We start from the raw sequence: 18,033 nt of genomic DNA on the forward strand, positions 1-18,033 counted from the left end.
TGTTGCAGATAAAAGGCTGTACGTGATGACGTAGGGCAAATAAAATACCTTTTGCAGTTAAATTCCCATTAAACAAATAAAAAATACAAATTCAATTGGTTTCCATCGCATTTTGAACTCTACTGATGGTTTTCGCACAAAAAATGTTGCGTTATATAGTGAGTGTGCCCACTCTGGTGTTGGCACATGCACTCCAGCCAACAGCGCTACCTGCATGTTGTTGGCTCTGAGAGCTGTTGGCTGGAGCACACGTATAGCCTACATGATGAGATTATTATTATTATGATCAAAATACTAGATTTTTATTTGTCAAACGGCAGCCAATCCCCGACCATCGTGTCACTAGAATAAGTGTCATGACTTCCGCCGAAGTCGGTCCCTCTCCGTGTTCGCTCGGCGGTCGACGTCACCGGCCTTCTAGCCACCACCGATCCACTTTTCATTTTCCATTTGTTTCGTCTTTGTTTTACACACCTGATTTCATTTATAAACATAATAAATATATCTACCATTGCATAATATATTCCTCACCTTTCTGGCCATGAAGAGTTCATATTCACCAAGTAGCCATACAAGAAATTACCATGCGCATCTAATTTAATTGGGCCTATTAAATAGGCCATTATAATTCATTTTTGCTCTATACATCTGACAGGAACTATTGTTATAACACAGGGCTACAATAGAATTTGCCAGGTGGACAGTTGATCTTTTGCATTGAGTGTGTGTAGGCTAGCACTGCTAGTATTTTTTTCAGAGTAGACAATGTTTCCGAATTTGCGGCAGTGCAAGCATATTTAGGTTCAGGAAAAAGTAAATGCAGAACATTATTGAAGGCAAACGATCTGTTTGCAAGTCTAAAACAATTTGTTATTGTTATTGTTTTTGTGTTTCCGGGACGATCAGATACAGCAAATGTCACTGCAAAAGAAAACATTCTGCCACCTCCCAAGACGTTTGATCAAGTTGGCCATTGCTATTTCCTTTAGATACTGTCTTGGCCTAATTCCAATACTTCCAAAGTTTACAGCAAAGAAGGGTGTTATTGTCACCATAAAAGGTGAAGGATGTGCTTTTTCACAACCGGTCTAATTCATAATGGGACACATGCGTATGTATGGCTTGCACCAAGTTTATGAATCTCTATTTTTTGTGTAAAATTTACACAACGGTTATAAATGAAGCTTCGGGTCTCGGCTGGTCTCAGGAAGAAATTACAAGTCCCCATTGATTGAGTCAAGTAAAAATGGATCCGAGACCAAGACACTCAATATGTGGTCTACTACAACCCTGCCTAAGGGGGTGATGGTGGGGGGGAGGACGTCTGTTGCAATGGTAGACTATTGTGAAGACCCAAAGAACAGGGTTAAATTAATTAGGATCCAGATGATACAAATAGAAGCTGAGAAGAGATGATAGTTCAATCAGATCAACATATGTTATTGATGTACAAATGTACAGAGACGAGACTCATTGAAGTGTTAATTCTCTAGAGTGTCAGTGGTGACACCGAAAAGCACATGAAAAAGACTGGACCTTAAAGTGTAACCGTGTGTGTGTGTGTGTGTGTGTGTGTGTGTGTAATTGTCCACTTACAATTACACACACTCAGACAAAAAACACCATCTCTCTCACACTACACACGCGCACACACACACGACTGAAAAATAACAGTTAAACTGAAAGGTTCCTCAAGCTAACATGCACACAAACACAAATCCTTTTTCTGACGTGTGTCCCTGTCCCCCAGGTGATAGGTTTCTTCAGCCAGCGTCTTGAGGCAGCAGGGACAGACTTGTCAGTAGAGAGGGTTCAGGAGGTCATCATGAAGGGAGCACAGGCCCTGCCCAAAGACCGCCTCAAGGTAAGTAACACACACACGCTCGCACTCCGACAGACACACACACTCGCACTCCGACAGACACACACACACACAACCTGCCCAAAGACCGCCTCCAGGTAAGAACCCAGACCAACACACAGACGGACGTACGCAGACTCTCTGCTCAAAGACTGCCTCAAGGTAACACCATAGACACGCACACACACAGGGTTGGGTAGGTTACTTTCTAAATGTAATCCATTACGGTTACTAGTTACCTGTCCAAAATTGTAATTAGTCATGTAACTTTTAGATTACCCGAACGTAATCTGATTACTTTTGGTAGGAGCGATCAGGGATGGGGATAGGGATTCATGTGGGCTGGAGGGATGGGGCTGGGAGCTAATGATGGGAGCTGGGGATGGTGGATAGGATGGGAGATGGGGAGGAGGAAAGGGGCTGGGAGTTACAAGAAAGGGATAGGCTGGGATGTTGAGAGCTTGTCTGGGACTGGGGAGTTAGGGATGAGGATGAGCTAAGACAAAGACCAGCTCAAATCTTCATTAGCATTAATGTTCCCATCACAGCCATCCTTCCTGCCTGGTAAATATGCTGCTGCAGGTAATGGCATTTCAAGAAGGTGCCATCGCTCCGACACTTTGTCTTCTGCCTGTGTCACAAATGGCACCGTATTCCCTATATAGCGCACTACCTTTGACAGTGCATTATATAAGGAATAGGGTGTCATTTGGGATGTGGGAAATAAATCTGACAGCAGCACCTCATTACCTTGCTCTCACCGCGGGACGCCGCCTACCCACAATTCCCCATCCATATAATAATCAAGGAGGAAATATGTATCCTAGGCATGGGGTCCATCTTCAGCGCCCAGACGCCTTAATTGAGTGTTTCATCATGTGTTCCATGTTCTGTCTCATGTCATTGGAACTGGAAGGCATTTGTGTCTACAACTACTATAACTAGCTAGCTAAGGGATAAAAGGGATATTCTGTCTGACGACCAGCCATATCCTCCTGTATATCTCAGTACCCTCCATTTCAGCATTTCTCTATGTACAGTGCCTTGCGAAAGTATTCGGCCCCCTTGAACTTTGCGACCTTTTGCCACATTTCAGGCTTCAAACATAAATTTATAAAACTGTATTTTTTTGTGAAGAATCAACAACAAGTGGGACACAATCATGAAGTGGAACGACATTTATTGGATATTTCAAACTTTTTTAACAAATCAAAAACTGAAAAATTGGGCGTGCAAAATTATTCAGCCCCTTTACTTTCAGTGCAGCAAACTCTCTCCAGAAGTTCAGTGAGGATCTCTGAATGATCCAATGTTGACCTAAATGACTAATGATGATAAATACAATCCACCTGTGTGTAATCAAGTCTCCGTATAAATGCACCTGCACTGTGATAGTCTCAGAGGTCCGTTAAAAGCGCAGAGAGCATCATGAAGAACAAGGAACACACCAGGCAGGTCCGAGATACTGTTGTGAAGAAGTTTAAAGACGGATTTGGATACAAAAAGATTTCCCAAGCTTTAAACATCCCAAGGAGCACTGTGCAAGCGATAATATTGAAATGGAAGGAGTATCAGACCACTGCAAATCTACCAAGACCTGGCCGTCCCTCTAAACTTTCAGCTCATACAAGGAGAAGACTGATCAGAGATGCAGCCAAGAGGCCCATGATCACTCTGGATGAACTGCAGAGATCTACAGCTGAGGTGGGAGACTCTGTCCATAGGACAACAATCAGTCGTATATTGCACAAATCTGGCCTTTATGGAAGAGTGGCAAGAAGAAAGACATTTCTTAAAGATATCCATAAAAAGTGTTGTTTAAAGTTTGCCACAAGCCACCTGGGAGACACACCAAACATGTGGAAGAAGGTGCTCTGGTCAGATTAAACCAAAATTGAACTTTTTGGCAACAATGCAAAATGTTATGTTTGGCGTAAAGGCAACACAGCTCATCACCCTGAACACACCATCGCCACTGTCAAACATGGTGGTGGCAGCATCATGGTTTGGGCCTGCTTTTCTTCAGCAGGGACAGGCAAGATGGTTAAAATTGATGGGAAGATGGATGGAGCCAAATACAGGACCATTCTGGAAGAAAACCTGATGGAGTCTGCAAAAGACCTGAGACTGGGACGGAGATTTGTCTTCCAACAAGACAATGATCCAAAACATAAAGCAAAATCTACAATGGAATGGTTCAAAAATAAACATATCCAGGTGTTAGAATGGCCAAGTCAAAGTCCAGACCTGAATCCAATCGAGAATCTGTGGAAAGAACTGAAAACTGCTGTTCACATATGCTCTCCATCCAACCTCACTGAGCTCGAGCTGTTTTGCAAGGAGGAATGGGAAAAAATGTCAGTCTCTCGATGTGCAAAACTGATAGAGACATACCCCAAGCGACTTACAGCTGTAATCGCAGCAAAAGGTGGCGCTACAAAGTATTAACTTAAGGGGGCTGAATAATTTTGCACGCCCAATTTTTCAGTTTTTGATTTGTTAAAAAAGTTTGAAATATCCAATAAATGTCGTTCCACTTCATGATTGTGTCCCACTTGTTGTTGATTCTTCACAAAAAAATACAGTTTTATATCTTTATGTTTGAAGCCTGAAATGTGGCAAAAGGTCGCAAAGTTCAAGGGGGCCGAATACTTTCGCAAGGCACTGTAGCATAAAGGAAAAAAACTCTGCAGTCTATTCATCTAGGCATAGGTATCTGTCAGAACCTGAGTTTAAATGGTATTTGTTTTCTTTCAAATACTGTACTGTGTACAGTATTCAGTGTCTGTAGCACAGGATTCCTGTATCAACACCTTCCGTATGTAGCCCATGAGAACCCCTGCATTATCCTTTATCTAGGCAAGTGTCTATTCTGTAGTTTAGGTGTGTCTGTCTATGCAGGTTATGGAACTGGTCTGATTGACAGCTAGTGTAGCTTTATTTCTCATCTCTTCTTTAGTGTAATGATATCATGCTGCACTTGACTGATGTATCCTGACACAATATTACCACTGCAGTGTGATAATCTAGGTCGATCCTTCCATCGCTCAACTCTGCTTCAGTCTGCTCTGCCTGAGAGATACTCATCACTTCCTTGTCTCCCAGTCTCCCTGTATGTCTGTATGTCTGTCTGTATGTCTGTCTGTATGTCTGTCTGTCTGTCTCCCTGTCTCCCTGTCTGTCTCCCTGTCTCCCTGTCTCCCTGTCTCCCTGTCTCCCTGTCTGTCTGTCTGTCTGTCTGTCTGTCTGTCTGTCTGTCTGTCTGTCTGTCTGTCTGTCTGTGTCTGTCTGTCTGTCTGTCTGTCTGTCTGTCTGTCTGTCTGTCTGTCTGTCTGTCTGTCTGTCTGTCTGTCTGTCTGTCTGTCTGTCTGTCTGTCTGTCTGTCTGTCTGTCTGTCTGTCTGTCTGTCTGTCTGTCTGTCTGTCTGTCTGTCTGTCTGTCTGTCTGTCTGTCTGTCTGTCTGTCTGTCTGTCTGTCTGTCTGTCTGTCTGTCTGTCTGTCTGTCTGTCTGTCTGTCTGTCTGTCTGTCTGTCTGTCTGTCTGTCTGTCTGTCTGTCTGTCTGTCTGTCTGTCTGCTGCCTGCCTCCCTCCCTCCCTCCCTCCCTCCCTCCCTCCCTCCCTCCCTCCCTCCCTCCCTCCCTCCCTCCCTCCCTCCCTCCCTCCCTCCCTCCCTCCCTCCCTCCCTCCCTCCCTCCCTCCCTCCCTCCCTCCCTCCCTCCCTCCCTCCCTCCCTCCCTCCCTCCCTCCCTCCCTCCCTCCCTCCCTCCCTCCCTCCCTCCCTCCCTCCCTCCCTCCCTCCCTCCCTCCCTCCCTCCCTCCCTCCCTCCCTCCCTCCCTCCCTCCCTCCCTCCCTCCCTCCCTCCCTCCCTCCCTCCCTCCCTCCCTCCTCCCTCCCTCCCTCCCTCCCTCCCTCCCTCCCTCCCTCCCTCCCTCCCTCCCTCCCTCCCTCCCTCCCTCCCTCCCTCCCTCCCTCCCTCCCTCCCTCCCTCCCTCCCTCCCTCCCTCCCTCCCTCCCTCCCTCCCTCCCTCCCTGCCTGTCTGTCTGCCTGTCTGTCTGTCTGTCTGTCTGTCTGTCTGTCTGTCTGTCTGTCTGTCTGTCTGTCTGTCTGTCTGTCTGTCTGTCTGTCTGTCTGTCTTGGCTGTCTGGCTGTCTGTCTGTCTGCGTTCACTCATTCCCCTTATTTAGGGTTGTTTCCCAAATGGCATCTTATTTCCTATATAGTGCCTTTTTTCATTTTTTTCAAAAGTAGTGCATTATATAGGGAATACGGTGCTATTTGGGACACGACCTTATCTTCCAAATAAAAATTAATAGGCTAATGATTAATGCTGTATGAAATTATCAATAAGTCTTTAAATGCCCTCACAAAGCACTTATATAGAGCATTGCCTAGCTATTTGTTCAATTGAGATGGCATGGTAGCAGGGCTCTAAGGTGCGACTCAATATTTTGCTGTGCGAACAGGAGTTTAATTTTGGGAGCACTGTGCGATTATTAGGGAAAAAATCTCCCAGTTAATAATTGTAATGATAAGGCTTCGCTGTACCATTGTTTGAGTGCCCTTGAGAAAAAAAGCAATTGCAGATTCGGTAGAGTCATGGTTGCAACATTACTACAGCGAAATGGTTTACTTCAAGCACAACCAGGTCTAACTGTCCCATATTACCAGCGCAACATAAAAAATAAAAAAAAATGATTCCTGTAGTACAGGGTTTCCTAAACTCGGTCCCTAGCTCTACACAGCTGATTCAAATAATCAAAGCGTGATGAGTTGGTTATTTGAATCAGCTGTGTAGAGCTAGGGCAAAAAAACTAAAGGTGCACCCAGGTCTGAGTTTGGGAGACCCTGCTATAGCAGATCCCCGGGACCCCTTTACATCCATAATAAACCATGTTGTGGGCGGTTGTTAACCATTTGTTTACACTTTGTTCAGTCGTGTTACCTCATTGGCTAGCTATCTAACTTTACCAGTTTATCCAAACACTTGGGGGCACAGAAAGAATGTAAAAGGGATAGCTTCTTCAGGAGATCACAGCTTTGCAATGACTGAATGGCACATCTCTTGCATGTCATCATCACAAAGCTGACCTTTTTAAAGAGACAGTAACATTTTCAATGGAAATATTGTGCTTTTACACAATGCAGAAACCCAAAGCAGAAACCTAATATTCCACATATTCCACATATGACTATTTGTATAATAAACAAATGTCTTTACCGTGCTACATATTTGTTTCTAGGGCAAAACATCTGCTCTGGTGCTCCTAAATTTCATGTGGTGCTCCTAGCATTTTAAAGTTGAGCGCACCAGTGCTACCAATGACATTTTCTTTATTTAGTGCCTTGCATGGTAGAGTACTAGAAAATTGGACAATAGTTGGCAAGGCCTGTATTATGTTTTGACTGGCTATCTAACTGATCATCTATCTTTACTGGCTATCTAACTGATCATCTATCTTTACTGGCTATCTAACTAACCGATTTAATAAAAGAGAATCTGAATCTGCCCATCACAGGTGGTGGGTTCGGCAGCAGCTGAATGTGTGGATGTGGAGTTCAAATGATTCATTCTGACTTCCTTTTACCATTATCATCTGAGCCCTGGATGGGTCCTTTGTCTCTGCCTAGGGGCTGAGGGCAGAGGTCTGACACGCATAATAGGGGCAGTCTGACGCTGCTGGGACACTGTGGTATGGGGAAGAAACATCAGCTGGATATCCCTGGGGCATTCTCACCTTCTGTTAACCCTTTCATATAGATACAGACAGACGGCCAGGGACATCAGCATGTCTGGCTGACTCAGTGTCTACCATGCTGGTCTATGTCTAATTCTATGTCTATGTCTGTTCAATCACCACTTCTATGCTAATATATGTCTAGTGGGCTCTCGAGTGGCGCAGTGGTGTAAGGCACTGCATCTCAGTGCAAGGGGCGTCACTACAGTCCCTAGTTCGAATCCAGGCTGTATCACATCCGGCTGTGAATGGGAATCCCATAGGGTGGCGCACAATTGGCTGGGGTAGGCCGTCATTGTAAATAAGAATGTGTTCTTAACTGACTTGCCTAGTTAAATAAAAATTCTATAAATTCTATAAAATTATGATGATAGGACAGTCTAGTCAGTCACTGGTTCTATACAGATGGACTAAACTAGACATAGACTATACAAGTCTACCATGTTCTTCTAACACGAATTAAAGGATGTATGTTCATGGACATCTGGGTCTCAAGGGGTCCGGGTCTGGGTTTGTGTATCAAGGGCTCCGGTTTTGACTTTATCTCTCTTCGGACAAACAGAGTCACAGGTTTTATTGCACATACGGATGAACTAGACTAGACATATATTAGCATATAAGTGGCGAATGAACTAGACATGGACATAGAATTAGACATAGACCAGCATGGTAGACACTTTGTGAGTCAATGAGTCAGCCTAGACATGCGTCCCTGGCCGTCTGTCTGTATCTATATGAAAGGGTTAACAGAAGGTGAGAATGCCCCAGGGATATCCAGCTGATGTTTCTTCCCCACACCACAGTGTCCCAGCAGCGCCAGACTGTCCCTATTATTTGTCTCAGACCTCTGCCCTCAGCCCCTAGACAGAGACAAAGGACCCATCCAGGGCTAGGGGCCAGCCCCTCTCTCTCCCTGCCTGCTGTCCAGCCTCGCTCTATCTGCCTTTCCCTCTGTATCTGTCTTTGTCTGTCTCTCTCTTCCTGCCTGCTAGCTATCCTCCCTCTGTGTCTGGCTTTCTCTCGGTCTCTCCCTTTTTTCATCTCCTTCTCCCAGGTTCTCTCCCTCTCTCCCTAGCTTTCACTCTCCCTGTACATCCCTCCCTGGCTTTCACTCTCCCTCTACATCCCTCCCTGGCTTTCACTCTCCCTGTACATCCCTCCCTGGCTTTCACTCTCCCTCTACATCCCTCCCTGGCTTTCACTCTCCCTCTACATCCCTCCCTGGCTTTCACTCTCCTTCCCAGTCTTCTGTGAGCCCAGTCCCCACTCCCCCTCCTCTCCATTTGAATATCAACAGAGTTGTGTGTTGTTACTCCTCCACCTATCAGGCTCAACGACTTTCAATGACAAACAGGCTATGTCCCAAATTGCACCCTATTCCCTACATAGGACATGACTTTTGACCAGAAAAGTAGTGCACTATATAGGGAATAGTATCCCATTTGGGACGCAATCAGACAGCGCCTGTGGAATGTATTGTTTGGCCTGCGCTGCCTCGTTCTGTAGTGATAAGGTACAGACAGTTTGGCTCCTTTGGAAGGGAGAGGTGAGGAGAGCGGAGGGTAAAGTGGAGTAGGGGAGGATATGAGAGAGGAGGGAAGGAGACTGGACAGAGAAGGGGTGAGTACAGGTGAGAAGAGTGGTAAGGAGAGGAGGTATAGAAGAGAGGAGGGAAGGGGAGAAGAAAGTAGGAGAGGAGAGAGGAGAACGCTCCATAACTGGGGCTTCCAGAGGCCAGCAGACAGAGAAGTAGACGAGCCCCTCACACCTGAAACACACCTGAACATCTACCTGAAATGTACCAATAATAGAATAAACGTTTGTTGTTTTGTGTGGAATTTTATTTATTTATTATTATTTTTCTAATATGCTTCTAGCTGCATTCCACTCTGTCTGCGTGGGGTCTGTAAAGCCTTTTCCTTCTAAGCCATGTAACAGTGGGAACAGAGAGTCCCACAGTCAAGATATGGACCCAGTCAGTCAGTCTGTGTTCTGGGGGGCGAGAGCTGGGGGTGCTGGTTTGACATGCATCCCAAATGGCACCCTATTCCCTATAATGCAATACTTACTACCAGTGCCAATAGGGAATATGGTTCCATTTGGGATACACGCCTAGGCTGGTCTGACTCTGACTGGCATAAGGCTGAGCCAAGTATGTAGTCTGCTCTGCAGGCAGGGAAAGGGAGGGAGAAGGGAATGAGAGAGGGGAATTGCTGAAACCAGGCCAAACATGAGCCAATCCTGGACCAGCTTGTTTGTGTCTGCTTCCCAGGAAACACTGGGGCCAGTGCAAGGGTGCCTGGATTGGGCTCTGTAGTGTGTTTACCTGACCATATTACTAGATAAGTTGCTAGATAAGTTCTTACAAAACAACATTGACTGCAAGCCATGCAAGCAACAAGGGACTGATCTAGATAGCTGTTTTGAATGCATTGAATACCTAATGATAGCTAGCCAGATGAAACACTGGCTGATACAGAGTATCATATGAACACACAGGGTCCATAGCCCATATGTCAGTCTGTTCCACAGACCGATACCCCCATACCAACAACTGTTATTGTGTTGAGTGGACACAATGAAGACTATAATACAGTGATTAGTGTGTGGCCCAAGCATCGCCCTGTGAACTGGTGGGATATGATGAGATATCACTGTATTATTGATGATTATACAGGCCTGCCTGCTGCATTTCTTGGATAGGCTAGGTAGGGCTTCGCTTGGCTGGTTTGTTGGTTCTCTAGCTAGCTAGCTATGTTGTGCTAGCTAGCAAATATGCTAACATTAGCTAGCTAGCTAAACATTTGGCTATGGGCTGGCGCTGGCAGTATGAGATTATGGAAAGTTAATTAAATTGTTTCTTCGTCATCTTTTCAGGTCTTGACATAGATTTTCAAGCAGATTTAAGTCAAAATTGTAACTCAGACACTCAGGAACTTTCGTTGTCTTCTTGGTAAAATACTCCAATGTAGATTTGGCCTTTCATTTTAGGTTATTGTCCTGCTGAAAGGTGAATTAATCAAATCAAATTTAATTTGTCACATACTCATGGTTAGCAGATGTTAATGTGAATGGAGCGAAATGCTTGTTTAAAAAATTAAAATTAAAATCCCAGTGTCTGGTGGAAAGCAGACTGAACCAGGTTTTCCTCTAGGATTTTGCCTGTGCTTAGCTCTATTCAGTAATATTTTTTATCCTGAAAAACTCCCTAGTCCTTAACGATTACAAGCATAACCATAACATGACCCATCCACAACAATGCTTGAAAATATGGAGTGGTAATCAGGAATGTGTTGTATTGGATTTGCCCCAAACATAACACTTTGTATTCAGGACAAAAAGTGAATTGCTTTGCCACATGTTTTGCAGTACTACTTTAGTGCCTTATTGCAAACAGGATGCATGTTTTAGAATATTCTGTACAGGCTTCCTTCTTTTCACTCTATCAATTAGGTAAGTATTGTGGATTAAGTACAACAACATTCCACAGTGTTGTTTATCCATCCTCAGTTTTCTCCTATCACAGCCATTCAACTCTGTTTTAAGTCACCATTGGTCTCGTGGTGAAATCCCTGAACGGCTTCCTTCCTCTCCGGTAACTTAGGAAGGATGCCTGTATCTTTGTAGTGACTGGGTGTATTGATACACCATCCAAAGTGTAATTAAGAACTTCACCATGCTCAAAGGGATATTCAATGTCTGTTAATTATTTTTTTACCCGTCTACCAATAGGTGCCTTTCTTTGCGAGACATTGGAAAACCTGCCTGGTCTTTGTGGTTTCATCTGTGTTGGAAATTCTGTGGGGTACAGAGATGATGTGGTCATTCAAAAATCATGTTAAACACTATTATTGCACACAGAGTGAGTTCATGCAACTTATTATGTGTCTTGTTAAGTGACCTGAATGTATTTAGGCCTGCCATAACACAGGGGTTGAATACTTATTAAGAATTAATTTGTTTAAAAATAAATAAAAGAATTGTACTTTGACATTATGGGGTATTTTTGTAGGCCAGTGACAAAAAAACAATCTAAATTTAGTACAGTTTAAATTCAGGCTGTAGCACAAAAAAAAATGTCAAAAGTCAAGGGGTGGTTTGAATACTTTCTGAAGGCACCACAACTTCCCCCTGATTGAGTGAGTCTCTAATATTCCTTTCATACGAAGATGTTTTTCCGCCAACTTTACCATACTGTCAACTTTTTTCCAAATTTTTGTTGTATCTGAGAGGTATTGTTGGTATCAAAGCCAAAACATTTATTTACGTGCAACGACCTAGTAAAAATGTCAGTCAACTTCTGCCTACGGTTTAGGATGATATGTAGCCGTAAATGCTGAAGAGGCATTGGCACGCGCTATGCTGTTAAACTCTTGATGGTTGCTAGGTAGCCCCAGGTAACCATCCTCCTGCCAGTTCTAAACTTTGCAAGGCATGTCACTTCTCATATCTCTTCGCATAGCCCACCACTAAGCATGCAAAGTTTTCTTAACCACAACTGGATGAATCCATGAAGAATTACTGTGGGAATAAATATCACAGAATGACGAAAATATTTGAATAAAGTAGGCTAATGCAATTGAAGGCATGTAATTAAATTGTTGCATACTGAAACTCCCTAAGTTATCCAATCGTTGTAATAAATTTGAAGGAATAGCCTACCCGCATGTGGTCAACTAGATGATAATTTCAGCATCGTTCTGATTGGGACAGCGGTCGGGAGTAGGCCCATAGGACCCATGTCGTCCAAAAAGTTATATTTTTGAATCATATGTCCATAGAACAGTCTTCCAAGAGTCTTGATGATCATCCAGGCGCTTCCAGGTGCTTTTGGCAAACTTGAGTCAACAAAACTGCATTCCACAGTAAGAATATCTTATCAACGGTCAAGCATGGTGGTGGTAGCTTGATGGTTTAGGAATGCTTTGCTGCATCAGGACCTGGACAACTTGCCTTAATAGAAGGAACCATGATTTCTGCTCTGTATCAGATAATTCTACAGGAGAATGTCAGGTTAGCTCTGTTAGCTGAAGAGCAGCTGGGTCATGCAGCAAGACAATGATCCAAAACACACAATCAAGCCTACATGAAAATAGCTTTTTAAAAAGCATCACATTTGGAGTTTTGGAATGGCCTAGTCAAAGTCCAGACCTAATCCCAATTGAGATGTTGTGGCAGGACTTGAAACGAGCAGTTCTTGCTTGAAAACCCACAAATGTCGCTGAGTTAAAGCAGTTCTGCATGCAAGAGTGGGCCAAAATTCCTCTGCAGCGATGTAAGAGACTGATCAACAACTATAGGAAGCATTTAGTTGCAGTCATTGCAGCTAAAGGTGGCACAACCAGTTATTTAGTGCAAGGAGGCAATTACTTTTCACACAGGGGAATTGGGTGTTGTATAACTGTGTTAATAAAATATGTATCCATTGTTTTGTTCTTCGTTAAATCAGGTTCCCTTTATCTGATATTAGGTTTTGATTGAAGATCTGATAACATTCAGTATCAAAAATATGCAGAAATAGAGAAAATCAGAAAGGGTGCAAGTACCTTTTCACAGTAAGTATCTTCAGTTTGTTAAGTGTCTTCAGTTTATGGTTTCCTGTGTCCCAGTTAGGTCAATGGAGGGCTGAACACATTTAACTGGGCCTGTTTAAAGGTCAGAGGCCACCTAAGTACCTTTACCTCAGCAACTAGACTGGTACAGATGGAATTACATCAGATGGATGAGTTTTACCAGTTTTTGTTTGTAGCTAGCTAGCTCATGTCCTGACTGGCTGTCACCAACCGGCTGTAGATACTGACTCTTTTGTGTTGTCATCTGTAAGGAATACCAGGGAGTTATAGACACTGAATCTGACATTTCTCTGGTCATATACAGTACCAGTCAAACATCTAGTCATTCAAGTGTTTTTCTTTATTTTGACTCTTTTCTACATTGTAGAATAATAGTGAAGACATCAAAACTATTTAAATAACGTATATGCAATCATGTAGTAACCAAAAAAGTGTTAAACAAATCAAAATATATTTTAGATTCTTCAAAGTAGCTACCCTTTCCCTTGAAAGCTTTGCACATTCTTGGCATTCTCTCAACCTGCTTCACCTGGAATGCTTTTCCAAGTCTTGAAGGAATTCTCACATATGCCGAGCACTTGTTGGCTGCTTTTCCTTCATTCTACGGTCCAACTCATCCCAAACCATCTCAATTGGGTTGAGGTCAGGTGATTGTGGAGGCCAGGTCATCTGATGCAGCACTCCATCACTCTCCTTCTTGGTCAAATAGCCCTTACACCGCCTGGTGGTGTGTTGGGTCATTGTAAGGCACATACCAGATAGGATGGCATATCGCTGCAGAATGCTGTGGTAGCCATGCTGGTTAAATGTGCCTTACATTCTAAACACTGACAGTGTCACCAGCAAAGCACCATCACACCTCCTCCTCCATGCTTCACGGTGGAAACCACACATGCGGAGATCATTCGTTCACCTACTCTGCATCTCACAAAGACACGGCAGTTAGAACCAAAAGTCTCAAATTTGGTCTCATCAGAAATGGACAGATTTCCACCGATCTAATGTCCATTGCTTGTGTTTCTTGGCCAAAGCAAGTCTCTTCTTCTTATCGGTGTCCTTTAGTAGTGGTTTCTTTGCAGCAATTCGACCATGAAGGCCTGATTCACGCGGTCTCCTCTGAGCAATTGATGTTGAGATGTGTCTGTTACTTGAACTCTGTGAAGCATTGAGTTGAGCTGCAATTACTGAGTCTGGTAACTAATGAACTTATCCTCTGAAGCAGAGGTCTTCCTTTCCTGTGGCAGTCATCATGAGAGCCAGTTTCATCATGGGGAAAGGGGGATACCTAGTAAGTTGTACAACTGAATGCTTTCAACTGAAATGTGTCTTCCGCATTTAACCCAACCCCTCTGAATCAGATCTGCGTAATAGTTTTTGCGGCTGCGCTTTAAGAAACTTTCAAAGTTTTTTTTACATTTTCCAGATTGACTGACCTTCATGTCTTAAGGTAATGATAGACTGTCGTTTCTCTTTGCTTATTTGAGCTGTTCTTGCCATAATATGGACTTGGTCTTTTACCAAATAGGGCTATCTTCTGTATACCTTGTCACAACACAACTGATTGGCTCAAACGTATTAAGAATGAAAGAAATTCCGCAAATTAACTTTTAACAAGGCACACCTGTTAATTGAATTCTATTCCAGGTGACTACCTGATGAAGCTGGTTGAGAGAATACCAAGAGTGTGCAAAGCTGTCATCAAGGCAAAGGGTGGCTACTTTGTAAAATCTAAAATATATTTGGATTTGTTTTACACTATTTTGGTTACTACATAATTCCATATGTGTTATTTCATAGTTTTGATGTCTTCACTATTATTCTACAATGTAGAAAATAGTAAAAATAAAGAAACACCCTTGAATGAGTAGGTGTGTCCAAACTTTTGACAGGTACTGTATGTTTGTCCAGAGATGGTGTCAAAACCGGAAAGTCTCAAGACCGAGACTAAAGATCAAGACTCCATCTCTGTGGTTGTCCTGTCCATTGATCTTTATCTTAACATTTTCTTCTTCTGTCTTTTCTCTGTCTCTCTACAGAAGTTCCCGGAGCTGAAGTTTAGGTATGTGGAGGAGGACCAGCCGGAAGACTTCTTCATCCCTTACGTGTGGTCCCTGGTTTTCAACTCTGGAGTAGGCCTTAACTGGAGCCCTACAGGCATAGAACTCTTCAGCATGGACTCTGGCTGATTGTGAGAGTTCACGTCTGTCTAGCTATGGGCCAATCCAAACTTCCATTTTAGTCAAATGTTCACTTAGTCATGCATCGATGTAAATGGGAGATGTTACCTTAGTGGAAGTTAAGATTCGCCCGTGTGTGTGTGTGTGTGTGTGTGTGTGTGTGCGCGAACTGCTTTGGAAGTGCCTCTACAGACAGATCCCTGGGTTACTATGGGATGTTAGACAGGAGGACATTGAATATACTGGTCTTCCTTTCTGCTCCTATTTGTTCATATCAGACAAACTTTTCCTCTGTGCTTCCACGTAGCCTGGTTAGTCCAGACTGAACACTGAGCTCACCATTGTGAGTCATAATTCAGTCTGGTACAACCAGGCTAGCTTCCACATGGTTCAGCTCCACAACCAGACCTCAACAGCAGCACTGAATACTAAGGATGGTACTCTTAACAGAGACAGTTTGTTTTCTCCGTTATTGGGAGTTTGGTGCATTTTCTGTCCTCAGTCTTTCTCAGGTTTTCTCTGGTTTTGCCTCACTTCAAATTCACCCTTGGTTCTTTTGGGTTTGCTTAAAACGTTCTCTTTTTTTATGAAGTGAAGTAGTTATGGTTCAAATCAATTTAAAAAATCAGAGTATTCAGAGTATTCAACTGTCAGAGTATTCAGAGCAACATCCTAGGTTGAGGACTGTACAGTTGATAACAGTTAACTATTGGTGATGACCTAGAGGTGTCAATACGATACTTGTCGCTGTAGCCTAGTCCCAGAACTTGTCACATACAGAATCTGGGACCAGGCTTTCTTAAGTCATGTCTTTACCACAGTAATTATTTATTATCAGTAGTTTAGCAAAACAGGGGGTCCTTATTTTCAATGTTATTTTGTGCACAATCATGTTTGTTTGTTTATTTTCTTGTTTTATAGGATTTGTTTTTTTAATTATTGTATTTATGTATGGATTTTGATATTTGCCCCCACCAAAACATAAACGACAATCAACAGCAACAACAGTAGCAAAATGAGATCCTTAATATCCTTGTAAAGGAACATCAGCAAATAATTTTATTCCTGGTAGTTACGTATTTGTCTTAATGTCAATATAGAACAACAACAACTGACAAAGTTGAATTTAGGAAGCATAATTATTAAAAATATAAAAATAACTATATACTGTAGTTATATACTGCCTTGTAAATGTTCCAGGATGCGTCGAAATTGGTACCCTATTCCCTATATAGTGCACTACTATAGTGCACTACTTCTTCCTGAAGTGGTGCACTTGTCCACTACTTCCCACACATTTAAATCCATTGAAGGGAGGTGAACAAGTGCTCACTTTGGGGAAAAAGGAGAGATTATTCGGATGTACCCAAAGATGTATTCTCTCCTTTCATTCAGTAACGAGAGTATTCTCTATAGTGAGTGCGTGAAGTTTGAGAAGCACCTCTTTTTTTCTACTTTTTTAAATCATTTCTTTTTTGTACTTTTACCCCTTTTTCTCCTCAATTTCGTGAAATCCAATTGGTAGGCCAATTGGGGTTGTTATGACCGCCGTTTTCCTCTGAAAAATAAGAAGAATGTTTTAAAACTGGAATCTTGCTGTTTGCGTGTTAAGTAAATTATTCTGGAATGTTAGTTCACTCTGGTAACAACGTACTAAAGTACCATGCTTCATATAATATCCCCTTTCTACTTCAAATGTAATAGTTGTCTTCTATACCTCCAATGTAATCATAAAAACATCTATTGTAAAAAATTCTTGTATGTTTAAAAAGTGATGGGTTGGTATGTACAGATCTAGAGTACATTTGATCTGTATATTACTCTATTACAATGACGACAGAGACACAGACTGTTTTCTATAAGGAGGTGAAATTGAAGCATGAATCCACTTAGGTAGCTGGAGTTAACAATACAATATGATCCTTTGTGTGTTTGTCAACCCTGTTGAACGGAATTTCATGCTTTTTCCTCTTTATTGGAGCAATTTTCATGGCTGAATTAAAATAATACTTTATTTAATTTAATGTAAAGAATAGACCATATGACGGCTACTGACAATGATGTAACATTTCTACTCCATTTCTGGGTTTGGACTGCTCCAAAGCCTGTTACAAAAAGTGTAGAGTCTATCTCCGGTTGCTCTTTTCTGTCTTTTCATTAGCTAACTCTCATGACACACACCTACACACACCCATTCTAGATGCGCCAGATGGCTACGGTCTTGGTAAAGTGCCATGCTAGCTATACTCACCTTGTTGTTTCCTGTAGTAGGGGTCACCTTAGAGGGCTTCCATTACAGGGTGCGTCCCAAATGGCACCCTATTCTCTATATACTGTGCTACTTTTGACCAGGTTTATATGGCTTTTGTCTGAAGTAGTGCACTTTATTGGGAATAGGGTGCCATTTGGGATGTAGACCAAGTGACCACTTCTGGAAGATGTAGTTGAAGCAATAGAGACCTCAACATGGCTCGTATTCATTAGTGCATACCGTAGCAAACCATTATGCAACAAAATGTTTTTTCAATGGAATATTTTGGTCTGTTTTCTTCAATTTGGTGTGTAGCGAATACAACCCTGATCCCTGGATGGCGGCGGTCGTGTCAGCGGCGGTCTCATCGCCAAAACTAAGACCGTCGCCGAAACAGGTGATCTCACTTTGTTCTTTTGAAGCTTTTTCAACTG

General features: G+C 42.8%; 1 protein-coding gene across 3 annotated transcripts in view; it reads left to right on the forward strand.

The window, feature by feature from the left end:
• The window catches only part of LOC109877855 (dymeclin-like), a 145,785-nt gene extending 128,997 nt beyond the window's left edge, over nucleotides 1-16,788 (forward strand). For all 3 annotated transcript variants that reach the window (XM_020470085.2, XM_020470088.2, XM_031802783.1), the window contains 2 exons: nucleotides 1,751-1,864; nucleotides 15,208-16,788. In XM_020470085.2, coding sequence (XP_020325674.1) covers nucleotides 1,751-1,864; nucleotides 15,208-15,357 — 264 coding nt within the window. In that variant the 3' untranslated portion in view covers nucleotides 15,358-16,788. The remainder of the gene's footprint in view (nucleotides 1-1,750; nucleotides 1,865-15,207) is intronic.
• Nucleotides 16,789-18,033: the final 1,245 nt, after the last annotated feature.

Source organism: Oncorhynchus kisutch, linkage group LG23 (genome assembly GCF_002021735.2).
Source record: "Oncorhynchus kisutch isolate 150728-3 linkage group LG23, Okis_V2, whole genome shotgun sequence".
Classification (NCBI taxonomy): domain Eukaryota; kingdom Metazoa; phylum Chordata; class Actinopteri; order Salmoniformes; family Salmonidae; genus Oncorhynchus; species Oncorhynchus kisutch.